Below are 15,205 nucleotides of genomic sequence, written 5' to 3'. Positions count from 1 at the left end.
ATTTTTATTTATTAGATTGATTTACATCAACAACCTTTTTAATTATAAATTAAGTTGAAATTGCATTATGATATATTCTGAAAGATTTACAAAAAACTTTATTTTTAAATAATTAAAAAAGAGGGTCAAAATGGTGGTATTGCAACGCACACACACAGTGGCAGTGCACAGGAATTAATTTTTCTGAGTTGATTAACGTTGCATTTAATAAAATTGCTTTCTGTAGCTATGAAATCATTTAACTGTGTTTATGTTAGAATATCGTGCCCACTTGAAGGTTTCAGGAAGACACAGTCCTCGGAGCGTGCTATACAGATAATGTTCACTATAAACTCTAGGTAGAATGTTCATTCTGTGACGTCCTGGGCTGATGTCCTTAAGCCACGAATGTGTTGAAATGTCCTTTACCTACGACCGTTTTAAAGTAGCCGTTTCAGTTCAGTTCTTAGAATTCAAAACGTTTCTCATAACAGCTTACTTTCATAACAGAATGGTTTTACTCATAACAACAAGGGCAACGGATCAATGAGGTTCAAGTATTGAGAGAAGAAGTAAAATTGTAATGATTCGAACTTCAACTAATCAGCTGTTCAGACCAATTTAATTATTGAGTGGTGCAATTAGTGTTTGGTACAATGTTTCGTTGCATCACTGTCAGTGGCAATGAGAGGTTATAACATAACCTCTCCAAGAGGTTATGAGTAGTGATTTTTAGTAATAAAAACAATGCCATAGGTAAAGTAGTGTACGCAACTCTCGTAAATAGTGTTAACGACACTCGTAGAAGTTTGTAAGGACTATTGATAAATTTAGGAGTGAATTAATTTCAGTACTAAATTAATTATCACTTTCATTCTTTATCTTATTACGCTAAAATTTTAGTTTGATAACATTATTATTTTGCTGACTATACTGAGGTTTCTGCTAGCAAAGAAAAACAAAAAATGTATCAGAGGGAATAATTTGTGTTGCATTAAAGTTCAATACAATTGAATGTTGCCTAGTAATAAAAGAGACCAGGTATTATCCTTCTTTAATTTATAATAGTTTTAAAAATAAAATGATGATTTTGGTTTTAAAAACTTCTCATTTTTGACTTACACAGTAACATAATACTTGTGCATTTAGGGTTCGTGCTTTGCTCACCTTAATAATACTTAAACAGTATTCAAAAAGGCAACTGAAAGAACATGATAGACATCTTAAATTTAATTCAACTGTGAACATTTCAGTGTACACTTACAACACACAAAAGTCTTCAAGTAATTTTCTTAGCGACAATACAAAAATAGTAAACTGTATATATTACACATACACATCTTGAACAAATATAAACATTATAGAAACATTACAAAAAATCTTGTAATTCTTGTAGTATTAGAGTTATATAATCTTACATGTGGTGAATATTAACTGAATAATAAAGAATATCGTAAACCAAGTCAACTGGCTATCATAACATTTGAATAGCCGTGAAAAATTATTGAATTTATAATTAATACTTAAATCAACGAGATACAGTTGGTGTTTGAAATGTAAAGTATGAAAGTTGACTTCAAAACGTCAATGACAAAATGTAGGCTAAATCATTCAGTCTTAAAAATACAGAATTCGTTGTTATCGTTGAATTAATTATAGTTCATTTTGTAAAAATATATTTATATTACATGTATTTTTTGAGTAAAATCATAAAGTAAAATCATTCATTGAACATTGCAATCAACAGTAACAGTTGATCAATAATTAGTAATAGACTATATGAGTGTTTTTAAAATATTAAAATAACAATTTCTGTAAAATCTTAAACTATACATATTTTTATCATTCTTAAAAACGTTGTTATTTTCTAGTTGCTGTATTAATATTAGGATTAGTTAATATCCAGGGGAAAGTAATTTTCATTTGACGAATTTCAAATTGTTTTCAAATTGAAGTGATCGATTAAAAAGCAGCCTTACGTTTACATACACAATGAAATGTATACTTATATGCAACTTAGCTATGAATACAGTACACTCTCTCGTCACAGTTGTTAAAAATAATATTTTTTAATTGATGTTATATTGCGTTATCTACACTCATCCGGAGCAGATCCGTCAGTCGCTCTGTCGGCGTCCGTCAGGCAAGTTTAGATTTCTTTCCAACAATATTTTTTGATCGCTCGGAAGCCTGACGGACGTATTTGAGGTTAGAAAATATTGCTTTTGTTATTAAAATGCTTGTTTTATATTTTGAGAACTGTTTGTAAGAATCAACAAAATGGACTATGAAAATTTGATAGAATATAGGGTTTTAATTTTAAAAAATTGACTGTAACATCACTGTAAATATTAGAGACGGAAGACTGACTGAAACCAACTGACGGAAAGTTGACTGAGGAATTGCGGATGTAACTGAGACTGGACTGTGACTCGACTGTAACGGAACTGTGACTAGACTGATATTTATGAATTGACCTTAAACCGATGTCCAGTCAAAAGTTGTCCGGATAAGAGAGAGTCTACTATAAAATAATAAGATCAGAACCACTTTGCTCCGATTTTGTCGTTCTATTCAGCATAAAGTAGTGCAACCAGCAATTTTTATAAGAACTTTACTACTTATTATTTAACGCCTGTTTACTGACAAGTATTGAACTTCCTATCAAAGAACGTCTCGTCTGTTGATATCTTATGGGGAATAAACTAATGATTTCTGCAGAGAAATACTCCTCTTTCGAGAATCAAAGAACATTTAAAAACAAAACATCTGAACTTTGAACAGTTTGGTTGGTTTGACGGATTCCTGTAACGACGGTGTTTGTGTTTGAAACTAAAACTTTTTTGGAAATCAATAAGTTGGAAACTTTTTTGGATATTTCATAAGCTCTTTGGTTTTGATACACACGTACCGTATTAAACCTAAAAGAACACTTTTGACGAATTTCTAATCAGGGGATTTTAAACACATACATATGAATAGGGATGGTTTGCATAAAAACTTATTTTAGAGATAAAAATTACAGTCATACCTTTCTAATAATTAAATCCAAAAATGTATAAAGATACAACATTCTTCCAAAATACGATTCTATTTTAAAACTTATTAGTTTGGTATTTACATGAGAAGCAAAGATACATTCAGAGAAAACGTTGGAAGCTTAACACCACAGAAGTTCGTGTTAAAGCGAATGTTGAAAAGAGACCTGAGTACAAAATCACTTATTAACACAGAGTTTCAGCCTTTTTCTGTTTGTGCTTCGCAAACCGCTCGTCAGCGTCCTCACATTCGTTGATAACTATTCTTGGCAATCGTTTGCAAATAAACTTCACAGAATGTCCAGATTTCGGAGACGAGTCTCCCAAGGTAATGTCACTGTTATTTACACGCGAAACATGTTCCACCTGGGTAACTGTTACTCCAGAACTTGGTTCCGCATCTGCAACGGTTGTCACTGGACTTATGAGAAGACCCTGAACTGGTCCACTGGGCGGCGGTCTTTCCAGGTGACCCGGTACAAGAAGGAATCGTCGTCGACAGGATCGTAGCAGCCGCTGCTAAACACGCTCCTCCGTCTCTAGCACAACTACTTCTGGAACACAAAACTCACGATGTACACTTTGGGAACATACTTTACTGGTAGCACTCTTGGGGAAATGTAATCAATTCAAATGTGAAAACCACGCACGGGGAAACTAAATGAATTAAGACCTAGTTTGAGGATTAAATTCTTAATTTATTGAATGACAAAGATTCATTTGAAATAATTTACTAGTTATTTGTAAATAATAACTAATTGTCATGAAATATAATTTGGACATATTGTTATATGTCCAAATTATATTTCTTACACTGTAGACAACATAGGACCCTATAGGTTGTTACCCTATAGACAACAGCGGGGAGGGAATGATAGCTTAAAGATAAGACTGCAAATTCCCCATTTACACCGCTCAGGTTCGGTCATACATGTCAAAAGAAAAGTTACACCTCTTCTCAGCAGAACTATCAAGCCACACATTCAATGCTGCGACCAAACAATTGAACGCGATATAGAAATGGAGGTGTCGAATATTTTATGACATTCAACAAAACTCAATTTAATTTATTTTAAATGTTAGCTGGTTGTATCATGATTCTCTTGCCTAATAGCCAAGAGAATTTGCAGTGTCTATGGCAAAAATTTGCAAAAACTGTGTTCTGGAATAGTATTTAGAATCTACAACCTTAATAAATCGCGAATTGTCACACAAAGTATAACCTAAAAGATTAATTTTCATATCAGGAGCTTTTGTCAAGGCGTTATGGTGTAGAAATGTCACCCAAATTCAATAAAATTCCAACCATTTTGTGAATACATCCAAACTGAATAACCTTTTATATCAACAAAAGTAGCCAACTAGATTGTTATGTAAACGTTGTAACAAGGTTGAAAATTAAATTAAAGTAGTTGAAACAATTAACTGACAGAGTGCACTGCTGTCAAATATTGATTTTGTGTCGAATACCCAACTTTTTAACCAATGGAAACCTGAATGGAGAACTTATTGTGTGGTATCTGCTTGTAACGTCTTATTTGAACATGAGGCCATATAGATGGGATGTCTACTACGGCATCCAAAAGACAACTATAAGACTTAAAGAAAAATATTGGAATTTACTATCTTTTTTAATTGTGTCGGATCGAAACTTACAATTATGAGCACTGTATCAGTATAGTGGTTTATATGTTGCACTATCCTAAGGATCCTTATGTCTGCATTACAGAATATAAAGCTAAATATACAGAATACTTAGTTAATTATATCTTTACAGTGTATGGATTATATATTTTTAAAACTATAATGACTCTAAAGACTGAAACGAATAAGAATATAATTTCCAATATTGGGAGTACAACACTTGACATCGTAACAATCCAGCCATCCTGAGACATAATCTAGAGCTATAATAAAAAAAAAAACACAGTTGCAAGTGCAAGGTTCTTTTACTCTCTGCCAAAATACCTTGTGGCCAAAAATAATGTCAAGATCTTCAAAAAGAAAATGAAGGTGTATTAAAAAAATAATATTATTCTCCAAGTTATTGACGCAATTCTGTATTCATCTTTGTTATTAATCATGAATAAAATATTTCTGATTTTGATTTGTATTCAGAAAACAAAATAGTAATCCATTTCTACATTTTACTTCGTTGACGAATCATTCTACAATCTGTCACAGTCTCGTTAAGAACGATATATCATCAGCTACAACTCCCAAGTGACCTTTTTACTCTGTAAACATGCCTATGATAAAGTTTACAAGGCACATACCAGATCTGCACCCCCGCCCCATGTAGATGGTAGAGTCGTTGCCGGACAGTTCTGAGTTGTTTGGTCCGACAGTTCCACATCCCTCGCCGAGCCTGTCCAGGGGACACCCGTTAGCGTCCACTGGGGCCTTGACCCCACAGCATCTGTTGGGAATATGATCAGGTTAGTGAGAAAAATACGTATTTGCATACATAGTAATTGAATTTAGTTTATGATTAAAACCGTTATAAATTGAAGAAAATATCGTAGGGGTATAAGGGGAAATATTGGTTTCACACAATTGGTGGTAGTTCGAACAGATTGGTTAGGTAAAAGGAATAATGGAAAAAAATCTTAAACCAGAAATACAACATGATTTGGGTCGTTTAATAATGGTTGTCATATTTCTTGAGACCAGCTTGTGTAGTTAAATAGTATGAATTGTAAATTAGTATTGTATAGAAATAAATAAAGACAAAAATATTGCTTGGAGTGTGAAAAGAACAAAAAGAAAAGGTAACAAATGGATTAAACAGCTGGATTGAAAGAGAAAGCTAGACAATGAATACCACATTAACATTCAAAATAACAATTGTTCAATTTTTATTGTTTTCATTCCAGATGAAATATCATTAATTACATGTCCAATTAATTCCCATTAATAACCTTTAATACATTATGATAAACGTATTAGGTCACTAGGTTATCAGGGTATGCAGTTTGTACACTATTTATCGAATGGTACTGTAAATAATATTTAATATTTAATTTAATTCTAGTAATAAGTATGTTTGATTAACATAAATAAGTTATGCAGGACATTACTTGTAAATGACACTGTAAATTTTATATAAGTGATATAAAATGTAGAAAAATACAGCATAACCTAAATAAAATACAAAGATGAACAGAAAATTTCAGTTAATTTTTTATAATTGAAATTACTCTTTTGGCCGAGCAAGAGTGCACACCTAGTATTACTAGCGATATATGCAAAGAAAATATACTTTTCATCACTCTGTATTCGAAAACAGCCCATTTCCATACAGCTTGTATCTTCGAAAATAGTCAATGTCCATACACCAAAAACTAATTGTGATCAGCTGACTTTTTCTGACATAAACATAACTTAAGCTACACAAACAATACTTTGCCTGACATCAGCAAAGTCACATGTAAAGAAACCATTATTGTTTATTTAATTGTTTTGGCAGTTTTTTGATGTTCAATCAGCTGAATTTTACACTAATATTAATTGTCGTATTGTGTTTAGATTAGGAAAATGAATAGATTACGAAATATCAGATAATCTTTTTAAGTTTGGTGAAGTCGTTTTTTCATCATGATCAAAAGTATCGTTCAATACTTTTCAAGGAAGTCCTATTTCGGGGTTAGTTAGTGTTGTGAAATATGCTATTGTACTGAGGCAATAGTATACGTTGTGGTTTAATCGTTTTGAAGCGTTCGAAACATGAGTTTGGACCGCTTTCATAAAAAGCGTTAGCTTACCTTCAATGTATCTTCTACATCATTCCCCTGGCATAGAAAATCAAGAAATAAGTGTAGGCATGCAATCTGGTTTGTTTCACAAAGGTTTGCTACATATGTTTATTTTTACTGTGACCAACTACTGTATAATGTTGTTTACAAAGCATTTAAATACAAACAAGATTTTATTGTTTAGACTACCACAAGAATAAGTGCTCAGCCAACACGTATAATGGTTACAGTGCGCAAGTACTCCACCTGCGATACAATATTGACCACATTCTGACCAAGAAAGAATCGTGTTGCTGCTGCCAATAAATCAAGGTAAGACAAAACACCTGTTTCCTTCACTTTCATGGCTTTGTTTCTATCTTAGAAACTTTAACAGTAGAATATAATTATTGAGATATTAAAAAAATAATTTGCAATAAAACTAAAATAAAACATTTCTACCTACACAACGAAGTTTAAAACCCTATAAATCTATAAAATATTAAGTATTAAAAATGTAATAAATGAATTTGAGTCTATGCATTATGAAAATCATCCGCCAAACATGTAATTTACATCAAAGTACAACCAACTAATTCATCGCAACATATTATAACGATACAAACATCAATAACAATTATATCTTGCATCATTGAAATCTAATTTCACGAAACTATATAATGCACTTGTCAAGTAATTAAACTCTGCTGTTTATTAATTGAATTTCTATGCAATTTCAGTACTTTTCAAGTTACAAGAATCTTAAACCAGGTCAATGGTTAACTATAATTGTGTAGAAATTGTTATATGACGTAACATAATAAATTCATGTAATTATCCAGCGTATTTGGTGGAAATGGAAATAACTATCAATTTCCTAAAATCATGACGCAATTCATTTGACCATTAGAAAGGCTTATAACATTTCATGGGCAGTAGAAAACAATGTTTCATCATATTTTACTGCAAATGTCAACATTATGGTTACAAACGCCAAGTTTTTTTGTCTAGTTTGGCAGGCGTCCAAAAATCTTTTTAACATAGGATCTTTAACCAGAAAGAAAAAAAATTAAACTTTTGTAAGAATAAAGTGTTAGTAACATTTCAAAATATTAATTTTAATACATTCAAAATTAATTTGTTTTAATTTTTTGTTTTAAAACTTGTCATGCAAGACACCATGTGTTTGAGTTTAAGAAACACATTTTTCACAGTTCATTTCATTTGTACAACTTACCCTCTCCATTTGTACCAGTTGAAAATGGCAAGGAAGGCTTGTCGGAACTTCCGGTTCATGAAGCAGTAAGTGATGGGGTTGCAACAGGAGCTGATGTAAGCCAACAGCTGTACTAGCGAAACGCCTGTGCTTCCGACGTACTTGTACACAGTCTCTGGGTAAAACAGGTACCATGTGTTGAGAACATGTAGGGGCGCCCAGCAGACGAAAAACTCTGCCACCACCACGAACAGCATGCGAATCACCTGCAGAGTTAAATGTCGAGTTACGAACATATGAATAACCTGTAAACATAAGGTTGGGGAGCGAGCTATTGGTCGGGACTTTGGTCTCAGAGACACCGGGTTCAAATCCCACCAATTACCATTGGACTTTGTATAGGTGATCATGCCACGACCCCTTTAGATAGGCCCCCCTAGACTGACCCCCTTTTGGACCATGGGGGAACGAGCTGGTCTAGTGGTTAGAACGTGGGACTTTGGTCCTTGACGTCCCGGGTTCAAATCTCACCAAATCACCTATGGATTTTATCTAATTGGAAATGCCACAAACAAGGTCTAGCCTGAAGTAATGTGATAAAACAAGCCCAGGCTCGTGCCTAGGGGCAAAAAGTCTGGAGTAATGTTGAAAGTAATTCCGGGCAAGAACCTAAAGGGAAACACGTTTTTTTCAGAGAGAAAATCATCCGTATCATCTGAAAATGAGTTATTTACATAACATGAGTCTCAGGGAACAGCGGTATCATATGCAAAAAATACAAACAAACAAAAAACAGTACTGTTTGGCAAAAATATTTAAAGTCAAAAAACATTAGCAGGATTACCCGTAAAATAGGTTTAGTTACAAATTACATCATATTACCGTGACAAAAAGAGTTCAGTTGAAAAAACCATAACAACATGCACACACAAATTTGCCTCTAAGAACAACAATCCAGCAAAACAAATTGCCTACAAAAAAGTTAAACCACAGCAAACAAAACCCACTTTACTACCAATACATGTTTGGGCGTTTTTCCAAAATCTAGAAACAACAAGTATTAGTCTGCAAAAGAGGTTTATGTTTCAACATTAAAAAATGTATATGATAAAAAGTCTGATTATTTCTCCACGTCTGAAATAGCAAGCAATCATTCAACTTGCTGAAAATTCACCTTTTTCTTAGCCTCGATGCTCTTGTCCATGTAGTTGGACCGGATGGCGTGTCTACTGAATGTGTAAGTGGTCTCGTCGTCATCCCCAGTGCTGGTAGGGGTAGGTTCGACCACCGGGGTCGTCACTGTGCTGGTGACTAGAGGAACAGCTACCGGCGACCGCGGAGATCTCTGCAGCGCCTTCGGTACTCTCAACTGGCAAGTGTATGAGATATTCAAAATTTATTTTTATTCATAAAAAAATTGTATAAACTTTGTTTGCTCCATCACTGTAACATATTGATGATCCTCTACCTCACAGAAAATGTAATCGAACAAAAATTAATACTTTGAGTTCCTTGAATAGGCCAAGGCCCCACTAGAAAAACACTAGGGGGTTTTTCTAGTGGGGCCTTGAACAGGTATTGCCATATATTATTATGTTGGATAAAAAAATGAAATCACCGATCAAACCTTAGAATATTTTTAGCATTACTATGACCAACATTTCCTGCTTATAAGATTTTTTGTTCTTTCAAGTACGATAATATGGATCTTACAGCGAGATTAAACCATCGACTGGCGTTTAAACAGGCTCATTGTATGGATTTCTCAATTTTAAATACCTTTCAACATTTTTATATAGCTTCAAAAATGATGATTGATGACTCTTGTAATGCAGTATTGGTCATTCCCTATGGTTTCAGAGAGAATAGTGTTGGTATTTGTCATATTCCCGATGGGACATTGATGAACTTACAAATTTAATGGAAAAAAACAGTTTGCTCAGAATGTGAAGGTAATCTGAGAACTAACTTAATAACACATACCATGCCACAAAAAAAGGTTTAAAAGTAATTTCGTGACACTTAAATATTTAGAATTTTAGCTAGATCAAAGTCTCTGTCAAGGACTTGTTTTGTCTACCATCATTACAATGCACTGGCAGCACAAGCCTTGAGGACAAAAAACTTAGCTTTTAAGTGTTGTTCTAAAATTTTAATGGTTGGATAAGGGGAGTGAGCTGGTCTAGTGGTAGAGCACAGGAATTCGGTCCCCAAGGCCCCGGGCTCAAACCCCGCTAATAACCAATGGATGTTATCTAAGTTATGTTGAGAACCTCTCTAGACCTAGCATGAAGTAATGTGGAAAACAATTCCTGGCTAGAAGATTAAAAACCTTCGGGTAAATTTGTTCCGTACCTTGAAGAGCCAGAGGTTGAGCGTGGCGGCGTACGCATCTGTAGACGTGACTTGGAACTGCGCTGCAGATCTTGGCAAAGGCGGCGGCAACAACCTGTGTTGTCGCAGGCCTGTCGTGTTGTTGTTGATTACTACAGCGTCATTCATGGTGGCAGAACTGCTGGTTCTCTCCACTGTAAACACAACAACTCTATAAGTTTAAAAGGATAAAACAGATCACAGATCCTAAGAAGTGGTTTTAGTGCTCTCTTGACAACCCTAAGGATGATATATGGCTTCAAAAGCTCAGTGGCTTAGCTCTTAGGTTTAACTCTAAGCCCAGGTGTTCTTCATTGTTGAATTTTAAGTAAATTTTCCTGGCTAAAGAGTCCAAATTTGTTTGGTAGTACAGTACTACCAAAGCTACATAGAATATCACATAAGGTTCTGAATCCACCCTTCGTTTATATTCAGTTAAAATACTTCCTATAAACTATTCCATTTGACGTTTACTGTGCAGTGTGATACTTATAAACTGTACAATGTAATTTAAACGCCATTTTCATAACTACCACTAGCCGCCCTTAAAACCTTGACACGCTTATACCTTTTACTTTTTCACACTTTTCTTGCGACCATACTCGTTATAACTTAAATGTACTTAGCACTTCAAACAAGCCTGTGACAACAGTTTACGTATAATACAATTACAATTTTAAACAAGAGAATTTTCGTTATACTAATACTCCCTTCAACGCGACCACTTAGCTTTGAAAGTGGAATAATCTTAAATGATCGTAAAAATTATTTTTAGATCGTGTATAATCATACTCACGTCGTCGACGACAGGAAGAGTTGTGTTTAATCTCTCTCTGCAGCCCCTTCCACAGTTTGGACACTATGAGGGAGTAGGCGAGGGTCATGATGACCAGGGGGATGAGCAGAAGGATCATGTCCAGGAAGATGTTGAATACCCTCTCACTAGCGGGGGACGGCCAGTCTTCGCGACACTTGTGTCTCCCGGCTAACAAACAGACGAGACATATGGTGAGTACATACTGGAGGTATGTAATTAATATTATTTCAAGAGATAATTGTTTGGCCACTATATCCTCACCTTAGTGTTTGTTGTTCGCGTGGTATCGAGGAGTTTTTTTCCAGTCCATCAATACATCTATACTAAGCGTTGTGCCCGAGTAGATGTCTCTTTAGGTTGACGAAGGAAAGGCCTTCAGTAAAAGAGCCATAACAATATACAATAAGTTGTCAAACGTTATCTTACATCTCGGCAAAAGGGAACTCCTTAGATACTCAAAGCGTATATTGAATTCAAAGCCTCCTTCTCACTGAACAAGTACTTATATCCTAGGGCGTGTGTCCTAGGGCTACTGTTTCTTTGCGCATTTGCTGATGCATTTATGCAAGAGTGTGTAAATGTGTTTTTTTTTTGTTTGTTAAATTTGCAGGTTTTTTCGTCTTTTTTATGAAAAATGTACTTAATTTGTTAGTATGTTTATGATTAATTAGATTTAGTAATCTCATTGTATTACATTATTATTTCTATTTATTTATGAATGTCAGGTTAAGTGTAAGAAAGAGCCGTTTAGCCACTGGTTTGGCCCTAACTTTGCCTAAAAAAATATATTTTTTATTTCATTTTATATGGCCCACTAGTAGGTCTAGGCTGAAGTACAGCCTCAGTTTTAATTATATGTTTATTCAAATCCATAATATATGTATAGTCAAGTGTTTTTGTGACTACGCCATCGAGATGGAGAATTAAAAATAAGGTAAAATGAATTGGATGGATATATACAATATTTCCTGAAGGTAGAAGGTTTTACATGCTCCAAAGTAGAGTGCAGATATTTCAATCACTAATGAATGATTGGACCACAATTTGCTTAAACAATAGGGAATATCGTTTATCAAGATCATTTCTAATTGGGGCACCATCTAAAATCGTAGTAATCTATTCTGTTTCAACATATATTACAAATGTAATGTATAATGACTAACTTAAATAAGCCTATGCCAACTGTGAATGACAAAAAACTATCTTTTTTCTATATTTATACACATAATATGCAAGTTGATCACATAGGTACAGTAAAAGTTACGTTTTACCATTCCAAAATACATCACCTACACATTTTCTATAATATCAAATAAACCTACAGCAAAAGTTTAAAATATAATTAATTACAGTATCCAAACTAATCTTTGACATTCTACAAGTTATTGCATTACGACAATGAAGGCTTTACGTAAGCTTAAGCCGAACTTGGATAATCAGCTTTTAACTTATGTAATTACTTCATCATACAAAGGGTAACACCGACACTATTACTTGAGGGTAAAGTTCAGTAATTTTTTTCTCAAAGCTACACACATCTATAAACACTTCGGGGAAATGATTGGTTGAAAATGTATCTTTAACGGTAAAACCTACCTCGCATCGCTTGAAGCCTCGAAACTAGCAGGATCGGCATGTTCCACGCCAGGCTCGACATCCAAACTACCGCAATCATCTTGTACGCGTGGAACTGGGTCTGCCATCGTCGAGACTTGAGTGGGCGACATATGGCGAAGTACCTCTCCAGGGAGATGGCCACAAGCGTCCACACTCCTACTGACACCGACACTGCTAAAATCATACAAGATGGTTGAACTACTAAGCCATAGACAAATCTTTTGTATGACTAAACTAAACAAGTTGAGTGAGCGTTGGTCCATGGAGCGCAGGGCTTCAGTTTTCAAGGTCCTTGGATAAGTATAAAATTACATATGTCGTTTAGCTAAAATAAAACGTCTTTATTCAGGAGGGTTTTCAATCAACGCTGATGTTTTTCACATGTCGTGTTAGTTTACAACCAAAAGACAATCTATGTTTTCGCTTATCGTTATTCGTAGATTTATAATAATTGGTACTGAATTTATTTTCTAATTATGATGAATAATGTATGTGATTGTTCCTCAAATACCATACACTCTCCATGGTTAAAAATGAAACTTGGCACATAGTTTCGTCTCCTGGGTGTAGTGATATAAAAAATGCCAGAGCCCTCTAGGACATAGGATGTAAAGAAGGGCTAAAAAAATTTTCTCCAACGATATTTTTTAGGAATATTTATTGAATATTCTTAAGGAGTAGTGACTTGATGGCATCAATAATTCTACGGGATGTCTCCTTTTATTACCTTTTATATCTCCGACCTTTACTTAAATTTAACTACTTATTTAAATAATTAGAACCAAACAAAGATAATTCACTGACTTATATTAATATGTATAAAATATATAATGAATTATTAATGGCATCTTGAACTTTTAACAGTAGGTCATGCATAAAACCACTATTTTAAGAGATTCAACTAACCTTGGAAATATGGAATAAGTTTGCACATTGTGCTTCCGAATATGAAGTTTCTCAGAACCTGGCCCACCAGTGTGAAAGGCATACAGAACACTCCTAAAAGTAGGTCGGATACTGCCTGAAACATAATTAGAAATCTATTTTAAAGTCATCTATTATAAACTGAATAATCTATTGAACATAATATTGAACTTTTCATAAAGCTAGTGAGATCTCACTAATCTCGACATAGTTTAATTTGGGCTTTATTATACATTTAAATTAATTTAAAACATTGATACAATGTAAATGAGTAAAAACAAAATACAATATTTGTAGGATCAAGACATTCCGGGTAAACAAGAATAGTATTTGAATTCATCCGGTGACGATTCCATTTTGAGTAGACGACCAGTGGTAGACCTACTTCAAAAGTCACTCTGAACCCTATCTCACGCAACCTAGTCCAAACAATAAATTTGTGTAAATGTCAATCAAAAACTGATTACAAAACAGTTTTCTATCTTTTTTGTCGTCAGTGTAAATAACTACAAAACAAGGGTCTTTTTCAGAAGAGGGCCACCGCTATTTTAACTGTGGAAACCTCATAGTTTATGTTAGATTTTTTGAGGTTTTTTTATCATTCCTACTTCATAAATAAATTAAAAAAAAAAAAAAAACTTGTGAGTGCTATAAACTAACCTAACCTAAACCACAGTTTAAAAATTGGCGGTTCAGCAAATTTCGTAGACTTCCCAAAAATACCAAAATGAGCCTGAATTGTACCACATTTTCAAACACGCCAGAACTCACTAGATTGAGCAGGTAGACGTTGGTGACGGTTCTCATCCGTTTGTTCCGTACCAAGGTGACCACGACTAGGGCGTTCCCCACGACTGCTAGCAGGAAGATCACCACGTACATGGGCACTATAGCATCGCTGATGCCCGTGCTGCCCGTCGCTGCCCTCCTGGCTACCGTAGGCGCTGCACTGCTCGACTCGTTCACCCAATACAAGGTTATGTTCACCAGATCCGTGTTCACCAGAATGTAGGCATGCGTGACAGCCTCTTCAGTCATGTTTTTATCTTCGCCGCATGATTTAAGGCTTTCTTTCCGTGGCTCACTTAAACTTCAATTAATTTTCACAAGTAAATTGGTGTTGCTTCCGATTGCTGAAGTGGTGTGAACCTGTAATGAGAAACATTAGTTACGGATTTACACAAAACTCTTGTTACTTATGATCTATAGGTCATACTTAATGAAATTGTGTACGTTTCGTTGAATCAGGCACTTTAAACGCAGCAAATATTGTAGAATTGCCTAGATACTGGTATTTAAAAAGTACCTGTATATTTTACATTGTATAAAACCAACCATACAGTAGCTAACCTAACCGAAAATTCAATAAATTGTATAATGGTATAACAGAAAATACCATATATAACTTATGTAAATTATTAAAAATTCAGCACAAGCAGTTGTGAACAGATAATTTTTCCATGTTATTTTAGTAGTTTATATAAAGATATTTTTACACTAATATTTT

At 34.3% G+C, this 15,205-nt stretch overlaps 1 protein-coding gene across 1 annotated transcript; it reads right to left on the bottom strand.

The window, feature by feature from the left end:
- Positions 1–3,467: 3,467 nt before the first annotated feature.
- Positions 3,468–14,800, bottom strand: LOC128990984 (cholecystokinin receptor type A-like). Its single transcript, XM_054413674.1, has 9 exons — positions 14,470–14,800; positions 13,681–13,795; positions 12,754–12,948; positions 11,137–11,325; positions 10,323–10,495; positions 9,142–9,336; positions 7,989–8,233; positions 5,294–5,436; positions 3,468–3,571 (listed from the first exon to the last, which is right to left on the bottom strand). Exons 1-9 carry the CDS (start codon positions 14,734–14,736, stop codon positions 3,537–3,539), a joined length of 1,557 nt encoding a protein of 518 aa, XP_054269649.1. The 5' UTR covers positions 14,737–14,800; the 3' UTR covers positions 3,468–3,536.
- Positions 14,801–15,205: the final 405 nt, after the last annotated feature.

The sequence above is a fragment of the Macrosteles quadrilineatus genome, unplaced genomic scaffold, assembly GCF_028750875.1.
Source record: "Macrosteles quadrilineatus isolate MER2022 unplaced genomic scaffold, UCM_ALF_1.0 Scaffold_3__2_contigs__length_128488019, whole genome shotgun sequence".
Lineage (NCBI taxonomy): Eukaryota > Metazoa > Arthropoda > Insecta > Hemiptera > Cicadellidae > Macrosteles > Macrosteles quadrilineatus.
This window is presented reverse-complemented; position numbering and strand designations above follow the sequence as displayed.

Bases quoted from the DNA above. Each gene is read 5' to 3' on its own strand.
- LOC128990984 (XM_054413674.1), bottom strand. From the start codon at position 14,736: ATGACTGAAGAGGCTGTCACGCATGCCTACATTCTGGTGAACACGGAT. The intron at 12,949-13,680 runs GTTAGTTGAATC...GTATGATTTTAG, and splicing joins ACTTATTCCATATTTCCAAG to CAGTGTCGGTGTCAGTAGGA. The intron at 10,496-11,136 runs GTGAGTATGATT...TTGTGTTTACAG, and splicing joins CTCTTCCTGTCGTCGACGAC to TGGAGAGAACCAGCAGTTCT.